The sequence below is a fragment of the Anabas testudineus genome, chromosome 4 (assembly GCF_900324465.2).
Source record: "Anabas testudineus chromosome 4, fAnaTes1.2, whole genome shotgun sequence".
In the NCBI taxonomy this organism is placed as follows: domain Eukaryota; kingdom Metazoa; phylum Chordata; class Actinopteri; order Anabantiformes; family Anabantidae; genus Anabas; species Anabas testudineus.
In genome coordinates, this window is record NC_046613.1 from 18,217,613 (window position 1) to 18,236,575 (window position 18,963).

An 18,963-nucleotide genomic window follows, 5' to 3' on the forward strand; every position below is an offset into this window, starting at 1 on the left:
CTGCCTGAACCCCTCTTTCACAATTTCTATCCGTGAATTAATGCTGGTATGCCATCTTGGAATGTACCTGTGCCAAAAGAGATGAAAAATCCATGTTCTGGATGGACAATAGTCCATTCAGTTTAAAGTACTTCAATACAATGTTGAAGAGATAAATACTGTAACTGAATTCAATACATGACCAGCCCTTGGACAATGTCTAACAAAAATATTAGATGGCCCAATATCAAACTTCACATTTGGTGTCAAAAGGATGCCTGTGCAGAAGCTAAAAACTGCTGACGTGGCCTTTTATAACTGAAGGAATGGTGGCAGGAGGTCTGTGGTTTGTGGTTGTTACGGGAATTTGACAACCTGGACACTGAGTCAGTCTGAATCACCCATTCCACACTGAAACCAAAAACCAACCAATAAAAGGTCTGTTGCACCCTGTGTGCTGACATAGGCTTTAATTTCGAAAGGGAAATTATCAGAAATAAAGCTATGATTAATAGTCAGCTGGGGGTATGTGAATAGATACTCAAGTTAACTTATTTGATTTCAGTCTTAAAGTGTCCATATACTTAGATATATGATATAATTAGATCTCGAGCTGAGGTACATGCAAAAGCTGTAATTTGTGGTAATATTTAATGAAGGATTATGGGATCATTGAGGTGTTACTGTTTCTTCTTTTCTCACCTACATCATGTGTGGTTTTGAACCACATGCAGTTGACCATGTCTTAAACCTCAGTCTTTGCTTTTTAGTGCAGCGATATTGTTGTTTAAATTTAAGCAGAAGATAAAACAGGGTTGTCCAAAAGTGGTAGCAGTTACATCCCAGGCTCACTCTGTTATTCGTCTTTGAGTTAGACCAAACCCCCAGTTATTATAAAACCCTGCCAGTACAGCAAATTAATGGTGTGCATGTAAAAAAGCCTGGTCTTCTCCCATGCATAAATGATGCTGCAGTGTTGTATCAGCACAGCTCGACAAGCTGTTTGCAGTCATATTCAGCAGCTCCACATCCGCACAATTCAATACAGCAAATTAGGAGAGGCGAAGATTAGCGGTACAAGAGAGTGAACATGGCAGGCTCGGCACACACACACAGTGATCTAGTACAGACACACACTTGCACTTGCACATATAGTATGGTATACTGTGTCAGCAAACAATGTGCAGACACGCACATACGCAAAAAGATGCACTTTACAAAGATGGAACATGGCAGCCAGGAGAGGTAAGACAACAAACCACTGAGCGACACTGCTATCTTAGCTAAGCTACCAACGATGCTGGGAGCCTTCAGACTGTCATCTCCTTATGGCTGCTGACAACACAAACTCACACATACAAGTATACACCTCTCCTCTGCACCATTTGTCTCCTGTGTCGTTTTAAATAATTTGTTTTTCTAATATAACAGTGGCAGTCCAGAGGTGCGTGCCAGGGCTTAAGCCCCACTCCTTGGGCTGTAGTGTGAAGTAAACACATTCGTACAGTATGCCATATGTAAAACAGAACACCCCCAATGCATAAATTTGACATTTTTTATTCTTTTTGATTTATCGTCCTCCATAATGCTCTCTCCTCCTTTTTCTCTCCTTCACCCATTCTCTATGACTTGCTCTCTCTCTCTCTCTCTCTTTGACCATCTCAGAATTCAAATGAAATCATGATTTGCATGCACTTACAGAATATTGCATGTGCACTGTTTGCTGTTAAAGGCGTGGAGAAGAGGGTGGTGGTGTTGGTGGGTGTCTATGTGCTCCGACATTGACATCAAACAATCCTCTGATATGGAAATGGGAGGGCAAGGGAAGAATGGCTCCTCACTGAGGCTTTGTTTGGATGTAGGCCAAGGTCTATCCCTCCCTCTGTTTTTCTCACACCTTCCTTCCTTCATCACTTATGTCCTTTCCTTTACTTCCTTACATTTTTTCGTTATTCAACCCATCTATCTTCATTTTTTTCTCTCATTCTCTCTCTCGTCTGTCTCACATTGCTTAGTAGGCCTGCAGTCTCCTTGACATATGACCTCACTATGGATAGACAAGATATATATTTTTTTAATCTTTCTGTGCTAACTGTGAAAAGAACAGATTGGAGAGTGTTAGGATAGATTGGAACTAGAGCTGGGTAATAAAATGGTAATTATCTCGAAACAATTATTCCTTGATTCAACTTTTAGACATAGTTGATAAAATGTTGATAGGACTCAATGCATCATGTTTGATGACAGACAACACAAAAAACAATGATAACGCGAATATCCGTGGCTGTTCCGAACCAACCATGTGACTAAATAGAGTGATAGCCACATTAGCTTAGGTTGACCCACACAGCACAGAGAATAGGAGTAACACCGAAATTGGCAAGTTGATGGATGGACACATGATGTTTGTGCTATTACAGCCATGCAGACTAGTACATCAGGAGTGAGAGAGGGATAAAGGAGAAAATTAAGAAAATGAAGAAATTCTGAGGGACAGCGTTAGGGAAATTAATAAAGTTATTCTGACGGAGTCCACTTTTTTCAGCATCACGCCTTGCAACAACAAAAAAAAAAGGTGACATCAGAAAAGCAATAACCTACTTTATTGCAAAAGACATTAATGATAGTAAGCATGGTTGAAATGTAGAATTTCTGATACTCACTGTGAGCTGGAGCAGTATTAGTTGTATTTCTATTCTGTATCTAGTAAATGCCAATTTGATACTTGATTCCTTCAAATCATATTTGAGGTTGGAAGTTGTCGTGTTGCTTAGCAAATATCTGATAGATTTATCTCAGTCGTTGTGGTGAGAGCATGTTTGTGACCAGTCTTTGTTTAAATGCCTAAAATGATGAATAAATGCTTAAAATTAAATTGACATGTGTGGGACTTACAGTAAGTCCAGCCTTTTCTTTCCTGCAAGTGGAGCCATGTGGACATCCCATAAAATTCTGCTGGTAGCCATACTTTTTACATCTTCCTCATTTGCACAGTGCTATTTGAGGAGGAGTTCCTATCATCGGTTATTGGTTTTTAGTTATTGTGGATCAATAAGCCATTATGTTTAAGTTTAAGCACTGTCATCACTGTGGCTTCTCTGGAGAGGGACCAGAGTCTCAGCCTTCCAAAATGAATAAATAAATAAACTGAAAAACAACTGGAACCACTGTGCCACTGAAAGCTGTGTGCCAGATGGGAGGCTTTTGGAACCACAGATTTCTTCTCTTCAGTCTTGAGAATGCATGTGCTTTCCATTGTAGGCTACAGAGAAAATGAGACACAACTTGGTTAGGGAAGGGACAGACTGAGGGGAGAGTGGTCTGGGTTGCATTAAGTATGGAGTCACGTAGTTGAGGACTGAAGCTCGGGGTGGATGCTGCATAAATACAAACAGACATAAACACTTTGCTACCAGCTTAAAATGTCTTTCCATGCCACACAGGATCTTTTCCTTATAAAATATTTTTTGTTCATTCTTTCAGGTATGCCAGTCCTACAGTACTTTGATTTACTGATTTTGTGTGTGTGTGTTTGTTTGTGTGTTTGTGTTTGTTTGCTTGCTTGCTTGCATTTTCAGCACTTTAAGAAGCAGAGAAGGCTTATCCCAGAGAGAACAGTGTGGAAGTATTTTGTCCAACTCTGCAGTGCGCTGGAACATATGCACTCCCGGAGAGTCATGCACAGAGGTAGTGTTAATGCACACACACCATACACAATCACACACTTGCACACATATTAATACAAAGAGGAAATGGGCTTATTTGTTGATTATACAGTAAGGGTCTCTATACAGTCTCTTAAATCTGGACCAGTTTGTGCATATAAATTGAGCCACCATGACAGTTTTGAAAAATGTTTTACAGTACTAATGTAGGGCTGCAAATACATTTTATTATACATTTTATATTACTCATGTGTCTCTTCACTTAACAAGAAAAGATAACAATTTATTGATCTGTGTGGGGGAAATTCAGACATTACAAAAGCTAGATTTAATAAAAATAAAATCAATAAAATTAAAGGCTGTAACATAAAACAGTGGTTCATTTTCTTTATTTGAATAAAGCACATAGAGCTTCATAAGTCTCAAAACATTTGGCTAGAGTAGAACTTTATTGGACTCTCTCTCTTAGCAGGGCTAACATTCAAAAAGACATAAATGTTAAGGGGTAGAATGCTATCCTGCGTCAGCTGCAAAATTATCATGCATTGTTGATACTGACTGGGTGCACTTACAGTAGATAAGATATGCATAAGCCCGCACTCAGCAGGGGGTAATAAGACTTCAAATGAACCATCCAATGACCCATGGGACTGATCCCACTGTCTACTAAATGCTTGGACTTAACGAGGAGACTAATAAATCTTAAGGTGGAGTTATTCTTCTCCCAAATCGCAACTGCACGCTGAATAAGGTGATGGGTTCATAACCTTGGGAGGGGGGGGGACAAAACAGAAAGAAAACAGGAAGTAGAGAAGTATACAAATATAGGTAACTAAGTTCAGATTTTATATAGATTACTATCTTGTTCTCTTCCTCTCCAGTGTTAAATCCAAATTTGCTTAACAGTTATTGCATGTAGTGATTTGTTTACACCAGGCTAAGGTTAATTTCCTTTTCTGAATTTATTCTCTCTTTAGTAAATTGTGGTTTGCTAAAGGCAACTCTGCCCCTAGTGGACATGTGTTTATTGAGTATAACAATAAGTAAATAAGTATAACAATACATATGCAAACGTCTCAGAATATAACCAACCGCCAGAATTCAGTTTCTCCCAATGGCAGTGAAACACTTGAAAAACATTACTTGACCAAAATGTGAGAAATTATTGCAGCATATGGGCAAAATATTTTCAGCTTTAATCATATTTAGGTAAAGGAGTTAAACCATTGTATTAAGTCTTTAAAGACTAAAAAACATAATAATAATGATAATAATAATAATAATAATAATAATAATAATAATAATAATAATAATAATAATGATGATGATGATGATGATGATAATGATAATAATAATAGACTGTGTTTCAAGGTGGATTTTCTTTAGTTTATTAGGTTACTCAAACCTTCCTGCATATGACTGAAGGTGTTAAACAACACAAAGACTAAAGAACACAGTGTTTATGGGCCCACATGCTTTCAATAGGGTTCAGTCAAGTAAAGTCCTGGATTACATAGGCTGCTGCAGTCACACACAGCTACAGATGATGGACTTCCGTTAGATTGATTCTGATTAGGGCACATGGACACTAATGAACCCTGAGCTCTGGGCTTTAACGACCACTTAGAAGAGACTGCCTATTCAAAAGCTGCTTAAAATTATATGGGAGCAGTAAATTTCAAAGGCTGATGCGGATCAAATTAACAGTACTTCAACAGAAACGTTGGGCTTACGCAGACGTTAATGTAAATTACATTTTTAATAATACGCTTTATGCCTAAAATGCAGACCAACATGTATCCTCAAGGACATGCAGTTTTCTCATTGTATACAAATACTACAGATTTACTAACTTTTAAAATGTATGTTGGGTATTTAAACAGTGAGTCTGGTTTACATGAAGCAAATGAACCCTGTCCTCTCCTTCTCTTTTTTCCTCTGCTCTACTCTAGATATCAAACCAGCCAATGTATTCATCACAGCCACGGGAGTAGTAAAACTAGGAGACTTGGGACTGGGAAGATTCTTCAGCTCCAAAACAACTGCTGCTCACTCATTAGGTAATTTACAACAGTCTATACATATGTGGATATACACACTTAAACACACAAATGCGCACACACACTCACACGCACAATGTTGGATGTGTTTCATTAGGCATAGTGAGCCCAGAGCCATGTGTCATGTGGTCCTGCTGCCTGGCCAGCGTTGTGCCCAGCCCCTTCATAGACCACTTAACCACTTCCCGTTGCCTTGAACTTTAACCTTAACATAGATGAAGAGTGGGCAGAGGCGGTCGGTACACAGCTCTGATTGTGACTGTGTGCCATAAAACAAGCCAGCCAACTTTACAATTAGGGTTTTTGTTGGCATTGATTGGTGTGTTGGTTGCTCATTGGAAAAAAATCATACAACGCAATTTTTTTTTCCATTCAAAGAAGTTATTAAGAATTCTAATCCATAATTCAGACTTGTCTGTTTTGCTTATTTTAGAATAAAATACAAAAAATAAGAGTTATCTGAGATCCTACGAACTGGCAAACAGAATTATACCACATGCATTAATGCATTCATTCAACATAGGGTATTTAATGACTGTGGGCTTTGTGCTGTAAATGTAAATTATCTACAAGGCTTTAAATTTAATGGAAGAGCAAAGTAACACTCCATAATTCTTGATGTAATAGACATATACATTCTATACTTTGTCCTGTCAGTGACAACCTGTACCCAGCCTCCCTTTCCAGAAAATATAGGGGTTAAAACAAACACTCCTTACTTCAGAGGTGTTCTAATGCACCTTATTAACAATTTGTTAACAGTCTGGTCTGATTAGCCTTTGTCACTGTGGTGTACTGTTAAGGTGTCATTGCTCAGGCACCTTTCTGTTGATTATTCTAACATGCACAACTGTGCAAATTCAAAACTGAATGGATGTTATGTTATGAACTGAAATTCAGAAACTAAAACAGTAAATAAAAACAATAAAACCTTTACATGAATAATCAAATGCATGGTGTGAGAGACTAATGCGTTCTGCCCTTTGTGCTTCAGTGATTTGTGATCAGATAGGGAAGTGACTATTCAAGCCAACATATTACGATATGGCACAGTTTTAAACCACAAGCATGTCTTGTGAAGACTGTGACAGAATCAGAGAAAAAAATCCACCACAAAAGCATTTTTATTTACTGTATTTTTTATTGTGATTTCTTCAATCAGTTCACTGACTACTGTAACAAAATATGAGCAGTAGAATTATTGAGAACAAAGTGAACACAAATCATAAAATGTCTTAATGGTCACTAATTAAAGAAAAATCTAAACTTTCTGATAACTCTAACAAGTTATTTTTTGTTTTGGATAAACTACCTAAGCAACATGATAATACAAAAAACAAAGGATTATTTTTGTATTAATTGAATAGTTAAATAAATAGTGTTCAGGTTAGTTACTTCATGTCAGTAGTAATGTGCTAAGCAGTTGACTGTCCAGTATTAAGTGTGGTCAGATCATTGTACTAGAGGCAGTTGCACTGGTTTTTACTTGACCTATTGAGGTGCAGTACATCCAGGTGCTAAAATGCTTACATCCCCTCTGCAGCTTCAGCTGCTTCATAGAAAAATGTATTCCATCGACAAATATAAACACTGTCATTCACACTATCTCGCTTCCTTATGTCAAACTGTTATTACCAGAAACAGTGTGCTATTCTCAGCCCCTGTACAGCAGCAGCCCAGCCTTTTGAGAAAGTGTGAATCGCCTGATCAACTCAACAGAAGCTCCATCAGCTAAGCAGCCTGCAGTGCCAGCAGAGTGGGGTGAAAACGTCTGTGATTGCTCATTAAACATTGAGTTCATAGCACCCTCTTTAGGCTGACAGAGGATAGGCAGCCCCACAAGTAGAGGGGTCAACTAGAATACTCTTGACAATAATCTGGAGAAATCAAACCTGCTTTGTTAATCTGCACAGATCGCAGTGTAGGTCGGCAGCTGTCAGGTGTATTTTATTTTTACAAAACTTTGATTTGGCCTTGAGATCATAACATTAACTCAGCAAACCTAAGCATGTTTTATAGATCCATTTCATAGATTAAAAAAAAATATATTCTATATGTCTCATTGTCACAGTCTGTTGTTTGAAGGATATTTTAATTATATGTACAATTAGAATGTATTTACTAGATGGTGTTGTACTGCAAAATCAGATCCCCAGGTTAACATCACCTGTGGACAGAAGGGATTTAGAGCATGTCATTCAGGCACCCTTTGCCCCTGGCTTTCCCCATAACATTTCTTGTTTGTTTCAAATAGCTGATTTCCTGTCTGTCTTTCTGTGTCACTGTCCTGTCCTGCTGCTGTTTCACTATATAACTTCTCGTTCTCTCTGTCCCTCCCTCTTGTGCCTGGACTTTTAGTCAGAGATAAAGAAGAAAGTAAGCGAGAGAGAGCAAGAGAGGTGATGTGAGGAAACTAGAGTTGGAGAATGGAAGACAGCGCACAGAGTAAGAGAGAGTGAAGAGCGAGAGGAGAAAGCAATATGTCAGAAAAAGAAAGAAGCATAAGAAATAGAAGAACGGGTGACAAAAACAGAAAAAGAAAGGTAGAATGTGCTGGGTGCAAGAGAAGAGTGTGACAGAGTGAAAGAAAAAAAGAGGACAAAAAAAGAAAGCAGTGAAAGAAAAAGTTAAGAAGAGCAGTGTAAGAGGAGAGAATATGACAATGTGACAGGAAAAATGGAGGAGAAAAAAGAGAGCAAGAGCGAGAGAGGGATAGAAAAAAAAAAAGAACGTGAGGAATAGCTGTGTGTGTGCGCGTGCGTGTGTAATCGTGTGCCAGCGTGGGTCTGTAATGAGCCCAGCCACCCAGCTGAACAGTAGAGCAGGGTGGTGGAGCTGAGATGGAGGTCCAGGCATACAGCCTGTCAGTTCCCAGGCTTTCAACTCAGCCGCTCAGCATTCTGCAGTCTTACACACTCATACATACACACAGGCACACATGCACACACAGGTTTTTTTTTTTTCGTGTTACTCACTTTACCACACACACGAACACACAAACTCTCCTATAGATATGTATGTTGAGATGCTTATGCACATTCATAGGAGCTCGGATGCATGCATGCATGCATGCAAAAGCAGATAATCATTCACATGGATTTACGGCATACATGCAAACACACCATCTCTCACACACACTCAGTCACACATCTACAGCCGCACTCTAGGACATAAGACTGACAAAAACACAGTCAAGCATGTAAAAGACACCCACAACCCTCCTTTTTTTTTACAGCCCTGAGGACGGGTGTGTACGGTTATGGCAAGACTTACCTAGGTTAGAGGCATAAACATTAAAAGGTAGTAACAGGAAAGTTGATGCAGTTATTAGAGGAATGAGAGACTAGCCAATTGGCAGTTATAAGTAGTAGTATAATGTACCTGCAATTAACACCTGTAATGAGAAATGTGTTAACGATGAGTACCAAGGGAAAGAAAAAGAGAGAGGAGGAGGAGGAGGGAGAACAAGATGGAAGCAGAATGACTTTGCAGAGGCTGATGTTGGAAATGACAGTTTCAACATGTGTATATAAAGACTTTTTTTTTAAAGGCAAGTAAGTTGTGAAACAGAGAGGGGTAGGCAGGGAGCCAAATAGGAGGTGAGAGCTCAGCAGGACATATAGTAAAGAAAACTAACATAAACAAAATGGAAATGTAGTGGACTCTATGAGATGAGGTCCATTGTGACAGGGCTGCTGTCTTATGTTTCGTAAAAACATTATAGAGTAAAGGTTTTCAAACCGCTGGCCCCTGTCTGAGTGAGAAAATCAAATCAATTGAAATTCCAGCAGAATCCCTATGAAATGCTTCACTGTTTTTGCTTCACAAATGGTCCTGTTGAAGCTCTAGTTTTAAAGTGTTAATGGAAAAATTGCAGCATGTCTGTGCAATCAAATCAATATTTGTATTTAAAGTGACGCCAGTTTTTGGTTCTTTTTACTGCGTGTTCAACAGGGGTTTAGAAGTGTGGGGTTCTTTATACTAGATGGCATCTCACTTCCTATACAGCAACGCTTACCCTGTTACACAGAGAATACAGTGTTGTCATAGCCATTCACAATAATGGAAATCAATCCCAACATGACTTTCAATTTATTTGCATGAATAAGTAATGTGCCCTTAATTTAGCATGCTGAAGGAGCCTGAGCCCAGAGCTGCTGCTTTTTTTATGCAACTATTAGCATAAGAGAGGCTGATTCTTTTTAATCAACTAATAATGAATGTTCAGGGAGCTTGTTCAGACTGCACCATGAGACCTCACAGCTCACACACACGCACCCACACACACATAAACCACAATACCAACCTGATGACCAATTAAAACGGCAATCCCCAGTCCCCTGTTTATTCTTCCACTTGCTCTCATGCTTCTTCGTTGCCTGTGCAGATGCTGATTATTTTTAGAATGACAGGTAACACTTCATTATTCAAAACGGCACATTTAAGATAAAAGTGCGTTTCTCAACCCAATTAGATCTGCAGCAAAATTAAAAGTGCTAGCTTTCATTTCAGTTCCCTTAGACTTCAAATATAATAGTCCCCTCTGTAATAGTTTTATTAATTGCAATTACATTACTTGAGTTTCCTCCGACCTGTTAATGTGCAGAACGACTCTGGAGAGTTTGTGTGTGAGTACTGTGACTGAGTGTGCAGTTATGGCTTTTTCCTACCATTTTCCTGCACGCCAACTTTTCTCCTGAGTTCTTCCCACTTGAGAGCTGTTCTCACCTACCCAGCTCACTTCAACAGTTTGTGTGTATTGTAAACTCAACAACTACCAGATGCCCCCAATAAAAAAAATCTCTTCATCATTCCTCTATCCACCCTTTTCTCAGCAGACATTTTGTATATAGGTTAGAGGCAAGATTGTGTTTGGGGTATTTAAAAAAAAATCCTGTTTAAAAATTAGGTTTTCTGTCTTGACAAAAGAAGAGGAGTGAAGAATGACATTGCATTCATAATGCTTTTCTTTTTTTTTTTTTTACTTAGCCTGTGGTGTCTAGTATTAATTAAGATTTAATTCCAATTCTTCCGCAAGCTAATTTTCTAAAACAACTGTAGCGGAAGGAAGCAAACGAAGCTGGTGTCATGTTTGGTTGGCCTGAAGACCTGAGAACTTCTCCACAACTAGACACCTCTAGCTTAGAGGGAACATTGGACACACTACGATTCAAATAACTGAACAACTATAGTTTTAAAAAGTGAAAAAAACGTTCATATTAGGTTCAGTTTCATCAAATAATGATACTTAATTTAGTTTAAATAAATTGAATCCAAGTCAGACCAGTGTAATATCAGTTTTCATGCTAATAACCAATTTGGATCCCAAGGAGGATGCAAGAAGATGCTGATTTGACATTTAAAGCATAAGCCACACATTGTCATGTGCAGCTATACTACTGATGGAGGTTGCTCCGTAGCTCAGCATAGCCTGTGTAGCTGTCATCTTCATATTTCAGGAAATCTTCCACTCACATGCGTGCTTGAGAGGATTCGGAAAGAGCAGAGTCTGCGAGCTGCTCAGCGCAGGTTAGAGGGATGGTAAAATTTCCATCCTTTAACCATATGTGATTAATATAAAACCACTGCTGTAAACCATTTGCTTGATAGACTTTTATATGGGAAATCACAATAAACAGAAAGCAAATGGAAAAAAGCGGCCAGTCAAACTCCAAAGGTTCCCGTAGTGTGTTATGGATGTGACGTTGTGCTGCGGCTTCTTTTTTGTGTCTATTTGGGTGAAGGTCTGATTCTGTGGAGCTCTGCCAGTCTCCATGGCAGTATGGGATTCTTGAGTTTCAAAACCAAAACCAGAAACAGGGGAACTTTTAAGGCTCCACCGCTGCTCCCTGGACGTATTCACGGACTACTGTTTCAAATCATTACCAAACCCCAGTAATCAAAACTGATTTATGTATATTTTGTGTATGTCTGCTAAACACATGTATGCAACTTTGGTTGACTTATACAGTTGCATGCACTGCTCAGATTTACATGATGATAGCTAACCTTATTAAATCTGTTTATATTAACAGAAGCAAAACACTTTGAAGTTGCGCTCTAGTTTTTTTTTGTACTCTTGCTAAAATGCAGTCTTCCGAGTATGTCACAGTTTGAAACTACACCTCCATTCCTCACCTGCTTTCCTGTACTGTGTGAGCTGTGTCATTGCTGTTGATGAACCAGGTGTAGCATGGGTTTGCAATGCAAAATGTTAACACTCACTGTCTCTTTGTCCTGTTCTTCTCTGCCTCTGTCGTTCTCCTTCTGTCCTTTTCTGTCCCCTTCCTCCTCCCCCTCCCTCCCTCTGTGTTCCAGTGGGTACTCCTTACTACATGTCACCGGAGAGGATACATGAAAATGGATACAACTTCAAATCTGACATCTGGTCGCTAGGATGCCTGCTCTACGAGGTAAACTATTGGAATCTGTGCACATACTGTCACCCTGCAGTCGACTGTAGGAGTGACGTGAGAACAGGTTGGTTCGGGTACGCACAAACAAACCATCCTCAATTCCACATATAATAGAAGGCTGCAAGAAAATATACACAAATACTTCCCCACATGGTGATAGTATATTTCCCATTGCTCTCACAAGAAATGCAAAATAAAACTATGCACACATTTCAATTAATGATACAATTATCATCTGTCATTTGGCTTCACCTGTAATTCCCCTGTTCCTCACTTATTTCACTGATGTCTAACTGAGCCGAAGCCTCAAGACTCTCTCAGCTAAAGTTCTTTAGCCTGGGAACCTGCTAAACATTGAAAAGCTGGTGAGTTAAGAGAACTGACATGGCCATGTGTTTTAGATAAGGCCGCCCAGTGACACTGACTAGTTTGATTAGTCAGGAGCAAAGCACCACAGGGCTCTGCTGTAGACCACACTGAGTGGAGACAAGCCCGGGAGGAGCACATAGCAGAGGGAACAAAGAGGAAAGAGTGAGGAGCATAACAATGATAGACATGGATGATAGCAGTCAATCTGATTTTTCACCTTGCCGACCTTCGCGTGCAGTGAATGCACAAAGACAGGCACAATTTTTGAGACACACTGTCGGCCAAGGAAACACCCACATTTCACCCCCTCCTTCTCCAAACTCCCCTGAGCTGCTGATCACTTGGGCTGCATTTCAACGCACCAGTGACTGCACCTTCTCTACACTGCCTCAGGCATAGCGGTGGAGATAGCACAAGGAAGAAGTTGGAGCTCAGCTTGCAGGTCATGGTTGCTCAGAGACCAGTCCTTCATGCTAATTAGTTCCCCACAATGCACTGCGGTAATTCACGGATGTGGTTGGCTGAGAGCAGTGGGTTCTGTAGGTCACATTCTATTTCTGCTGGTTTATACTGTATGTGTGTGTTTACACAGAAGATTTGACTTTTACTGTTAATAAAAAGCAGATTGCTGGGTTATATTTCTCCTGCATAGTTTCTGGAGGTATCATGATTGCGCAACCACACATGCACAGCACTGTTTTGTTTAATTAAGGTCATTTGGATACCGTTCATTTAGTTAGGGTGACTTTAATGTAGTTTTCACCAAGTCTGGTTAGGTCTTCATTTTGTAAAAGTTCTGTTAAAAACTCACACATCACATGCCATACATTGTATTTTAGATGTGAACCAAGGGTATGACATGAAAAGCGCCCACCAGACAACCTTATTTTAATACAATTAAAGTGCTTGAGAGATTATTGTTTTAGAATTCTTCCAAAAATCATCAAACTTTGGCCCCGATTTGATTCTAGTTGAAAACGGTATCCAATGCATAACATGATTTGTTATTAGTATTTTGTTAAGGAAGCTGCTCAGTTTGAAACTGTCACAGTACTACATGGGCAGCATGAGCATTGATTATTTCACAGTTTGAGATGGGCACAGTGTATTGATCTTTTATACCTTTCTCCCATAGAGGAACTGAAAGAAAGAGCTTAAGAGCAAATATGGGGAAAAAGAGAGGGAGACCTGCCTGGTTATGGTTACACAAAAAGGGAGGTTGCACAAAAAATCTTATCTTTCATGTCTTTGTTAACAATAAAAACCTTATAATACTAGTGGAAAAAGTTTGTCAACCCTTGGAATAATGAGAAAATAACTGAATAAAGATTTAAAAAAGCTAACTTGAGTCAGGTGCTACCATACCTGGAGTGTTGTTAAATTAGTTTGTAGGTGTGGACTAGAGCTACTTAGACTGACAAAAACCACTCAAACGTTTTGAGTTTGCTCTGCCAAGACAGAATGTGCTTATGTGAGCCATGCCTTGCCAAAGGAAGCTTTCAGAGGTTCTACGATCAAGAATGATCGATTGATTATTTACATAAAGCTGGAAAAGGGTAACAAAGTGATTTCAAAGACTTCAGAAATTCACCAGTCTACAGTTGAGAAACAGTCTACAAATGGAGACACTTTGGGACTTTGGCTACTCTACCAAGACGTTGGTGGCCAAATGACCCCAAGAGCAGAACAAACGCTCATCAATAAGGTGAAGAAACAACCCTGAGAGACGGCCAAAGATTTGAAGGCATTATTGGAACTGACTAACATCTGTGTTCATGAGTCTACGTAAAACATTGAACAAGCAGGGTGTCTATGGCAGGACACCACAAAGGAAGCTGCTGCTTACTAAGAAGAACATTGCTGCACGCCTGAAGTTTGCCAAAGAGCAAATTTACTCTAATATCTGCAAAATGTTTTGTGAACTGATGAAACTAAGATTGAACTATTTGGAAAGAACACACAGCACTAAATCTGGTGTAAAAAGGTCACTGCATATCATCATGAAAACATCATCCCAACAGAAGGTATGGTGAAGAAAACATCATGATTTGGGCCAGCTTTGCTGCATCAGGGCCTGGCCAGCTTGCAGTGATTGAGGGAAGATGAATTGCTAAGTGTATGGAAAAAGTTCTTCAGGATAATGTGAGAATACCTTTACGTCAGGTGAAACTTTGTAGAAGTTGGGTGATGCTGCAGGACAATGACACAAAAACAACAAAGCAAGTCCAAAACAGAATGGCCGCAGAAAAACAAAATCTGCCTTTTGGAGTGGCCAAGTCGGAGCCCAGACCTCAACCCACTGGAGATGCTATGGAACGACTTGAAGAGAGACGAGACGTCCAAAGAATATAACCGAGCCAAAGCAGTCCTGCAAGGAAGAATGGACTGAAGGAGGCACAGGTCTGATCCACAGTTATCAATTCCAAGGGAACATACTTTTTCCACAAGCACTATGAGGTTTTTATAGTTGTTCCCCAATAAGACATGAATGATATGAATTTTGGGGGGTTATTGTTTTAGGCACATCGTATTTGTTAATACTTTTGACTTAGATGAAGATCAGATCATGTTTTATGACAAATAATGCAGAAAAACAGGGACTTGTAAAAGGTTCACATGTTTTTTTGCCACTGTAGGAGGCTAGAGACGGAAAAGGGAATAGGCAGTACAAGTCTAAAGAGTAAATGAAAAGAAAGAGAAGATACAAGTTTGGAGAGATAGAAGGAGCAGATGGGGAGAAGTGGGAAGGGAAAATAACAAATAGGTTGAGCAGGGTTATAGATTGCTGGAGTGAAGAGAAAGATGGGGGGATGTTCGTTCAGAGAGAAAGTACTGTAGGTACAGGAGCAGAGACGGAACTGCAGCCATCAGGTCAAGGTGAGCCATGCAAGGAGCCTGTGGAGATAAAGATTTTGCAACCTTATTGTTATCAGAACAGTGCTCACCACGCCATTCATATTCTCTTTGTAGACCAGACCCTTGCTTTCCACTCTTCTTGGTAAGAGGGCTCCACAGTGCATTCTGTGTCAGGAAACTTACCTTTTTCTCTCAGAAACTCTCCATTCCTCTTTGCTCTGTTCTCCTCCCCTCTGCTATGTTCCCCTCCATATGCCTCCCTTTTCCTCACTTAACCTTCAGGCATAAGAAATTCACATAGAAATCCACGCCTTATTCCTTTGGTACTCATTGATTTCAGGCTGAACATGCAGTAGGGGTTGAGGATTGTGCTCTATGTGTGTTTGTATCCAAGGGAGTATGATTCCTTATGTGTGAAACGGCTCCATTTGAGAAAGCCTGCATTTTTCATTCTTGTGCCTGGGGGTTGGGTTAGGGTCCAAAGGGTCCGTCCATCAATACCTGGTCATTGTATCTGCGTCTATCTTCATCTCCCATTCTGTTTGATCCCTTTCTCCTTATGTCCAACTTCATTACATCAACTGACCCTGCCCTGTGCCCCCTCACCCAAACCCCGTACACCATAGTAAACTAAAAGATGCAGCAGTTGCTGGGGTTGTCTCCCAGGGTGACCAGGATGGTAAGGAGTGGGTCTGGTCACGCGCCAGTCAATGAGAACGCCTTCTCCGCTGTCTCATATTTGCATTACTAACTCTCACACGATTGCTCAGTGTGTACTTCATTTATTTATTTTAGAAAAAGACATCTTGGAGTCTTTGCTCTGAATCTTGGCCTCCTCCTTGTATGGATGTGTTGTGGTTGCTGTGTTGGGTATAAAGGTTAGGAGAGGAAAATATGTTGAAAAGCTTTACTGGAATGTGTCTCCTTCCTGTATGGAGCTCAGCCATCCATACGTCTGACTGTGCCCATGTCTCATGTCTCCTGGCTCATTCCTCTCACTGCCTTCTTGTTTTGCGGTTGGTTTTATGAGGCCCAAAAATGCTGGGTTCTCAGCAGCTGGTGTTTGCCTGTGTTAGTCTGCCCCTGTGCCCAGCTCTCTACAGCATATGTTTTTCAAAACAAAGCTTGGTTATCCTTTAACTTTTCATATTGTATGTGTGTGTTTTTTTTTTATGCATTAACATACCTGTTCCTCATCCCAATGTCAGTATTTCACTGTTCCACATCTATTTAACATTTGTGTCTAATATCTCAGACCTTTTTCCATTCTATATATTTGATGAGCCCTAATCCTAGTCCTATTTATCAATGCTCTCCTTCCTGCACATTGTTAAAGTTTGGATAAAGAATTTATAATCCACTTTCATGGTCATGTCTTAAAACCCAAGAACAGACTATTTAAAGTAGAGACTACTTTACGTTGTTGCTCAGAGGTAAATGTGAAAACACTCACTACTCCTATATCTGTTCCTGAAATATGAAGTTAAAAAAGATCCCCATACAACCACGGGTTATATATTTTTTATGTTGATTGGTATAGGTTAAACTTATGCAATATAAGATGTTCATTAATCAGCTTTAGAGATTCTGGTAGGCAGTTTGGTTAATGTTTAACTACTAGCAAGAAAGCAGGAGTTATGTCAAAGTCTTCTTTTAATTTTACTTTCAATTTTCATACTTAGTTTATAGAGAGATGAGGACATAAAAACACACTTCTGTCAGTTTTCCTCAAAGGTTCAGCCCAGTCCTCTGGGTGTAGCTACAGTATATTTTTAATGACTGTCCCCACACCAAGACTTATTACCTTGATTAATATATCATCATAAAACCACATAAAGGACAAGTGAGCACATAAAAAAGGCATGCTTTCTTGACTTTTCAGTACTGTGGGTGTGTGCGCGAGAGGGAGAAAGCAAGAGAGACGGAACTTGATGTGTAGTATTTTTCGTTTGTGTGTGTTAACATTAAGGTGTTTATTTTGATGTGGCATGTGCCTATAATTTTATGTGTTTATGAATGAGTAAGTGAGAATTTATGAAAACCCCTGAGGTCCCAGTCTGTAAGGGCTCTGGGGATAAAGGGAGTGTGGAAAGAGAGGATGGAAGCCTTTTGCAGCTCTTTTTAATTGGCGTACAGGGAGAGAAGCTGGAGAGAGAGCGGAATCAGTGTTAATTAAACTGGAAGTCCCAGTCCAGACCTTTTACACAGACAGAGATGCTGGCTTTACATGCCTGGGCTGGGGAGAGTACAACCTGGCCAGCTGAGGAAGAACTGAGGAACAAAGGGGGGAGCATGTGTGTGTGGGTGTGTGTGTGTGTTCTCTGCCACCAGCAGCTCACACCCTTTGGACAGACAGCAGGCATGCGTGTGCATTGTATGTCTTTCGAATATCAATGAACCATACACACACAGTCTCACACTCACACAGAGGCCTCAGAGGTCAGAGAGTGAGTCAATCATCTAACCCAATGCAACGACACAGTGTCGAAAAAAAAAAAAAAAAGGTGTGTGTGTATGTGTGTGTGTGGGCATGCATCTTTATGCTTGTGTGTATGTGCTGAGAGCAGGGGTCCGGCAGCTGTCAGGGGCTAGGAGCAGCAGGCACTAATGAAGCAGATGAATAGTGCAAAAACTCCCAAATACAAACAGGACAGTTGACATTTTTCATCTGTCAAAACCAGAAGATGCATGAAAATACGATGGGGTCTTGTTTAACCCTTTGCCTCCTGGTGTCTGTAGCGGGTTGATTTTCTTCTTTTTCTCATGTCTGTTTCTCTCTCCGCCTGTTTTTCTCACACTTACTGAGAAATTTATGTTTTTGGGGAACACTATCTAGCCCTTGCACACAAAAAAACAAACATACAGAGTGTGCTTATACATCAACTCATATACAGCAATAAAAGCTATATGTACAGTATATAACAAAACTGAGTACACTTGTTTGCAATGTCACTAAAATGTCAAATGATTAAAACTTGAACTGAAAACTTATTGTTATTTTTAAGCTCACTTATAGCACATTTAATTTTATGTACAATTAAAAATGAATATTTTGCAAAGGCAACAAAATGCGTGATCACCGCAACAAAGGTTATGACGTTTGTGATTTTATATTGATGCTAATTTCATAAACACGGTTATAAATTAACCTGTGATTACAATACCTTTTTTGGTTTAGTTCTGACCTGGATTTAGTCTAAATCAACATGGCACAGCATGGAAAGGAATTATCTGCATGAGTAAAGAACCAGGTTGTAGGACTTCATTAGAGGAAGAGGGTACAAGCGCATCAGTGAAAAGCTTAACATCAGATGAAACTGAGTTGCTCCTGTGATAGGAGGTATAGAAAGTGCTGTGCTGTCAATAACACAAGATGTAGTGTCTGTCCTCGAACAATTCACAAAAAAGTCATGTACAATTCATTATTTACACAATGTTGCGTTCAGAAACTCAGATAATTGCTTCAGACTTGACACAAGGATTATCTGTTTACAAAACAACACAGAATGATAAGATTAAACTCTGCCAAAGAACGAGAAACGAGCCTGATGAGTATTGGCGGGATATTCTTTGATCAGGCCAAACCAAAACAGAGGTGGGAGTATTCTGATATGGATC

The 18,963-nt window shown here is 39.7% G+C and overlaps 1 protein-coding gene across 1 annotated transcript in view; it reads left to right on the forward strand.

Moving 5' to 3' along the window:
* nek7 (NIMA-related kinase 7) overlaps positions 1-18,963 on the forward strand; it is a 59,422-nt gene that overhangs the window by 31,471 nt on the left and 8,988 nt on the right. The window contains exons 6-8 of the mRNA XM_026344794.1: positions 3,558-3,666; positions 5,597-5,704; positions 12,023-12,117. Coding sequence (XP_026200579.1) covers positions 3,558-3,666; positions 5,597-5,704; positions 12,023-12,117 — 312 coding nt within the window. The remainder of the gene's footprint in view (positions 1-3,557; positions 3,667-5,596; positions 5,705-12,022; positions 12,118-18,963) is intronic.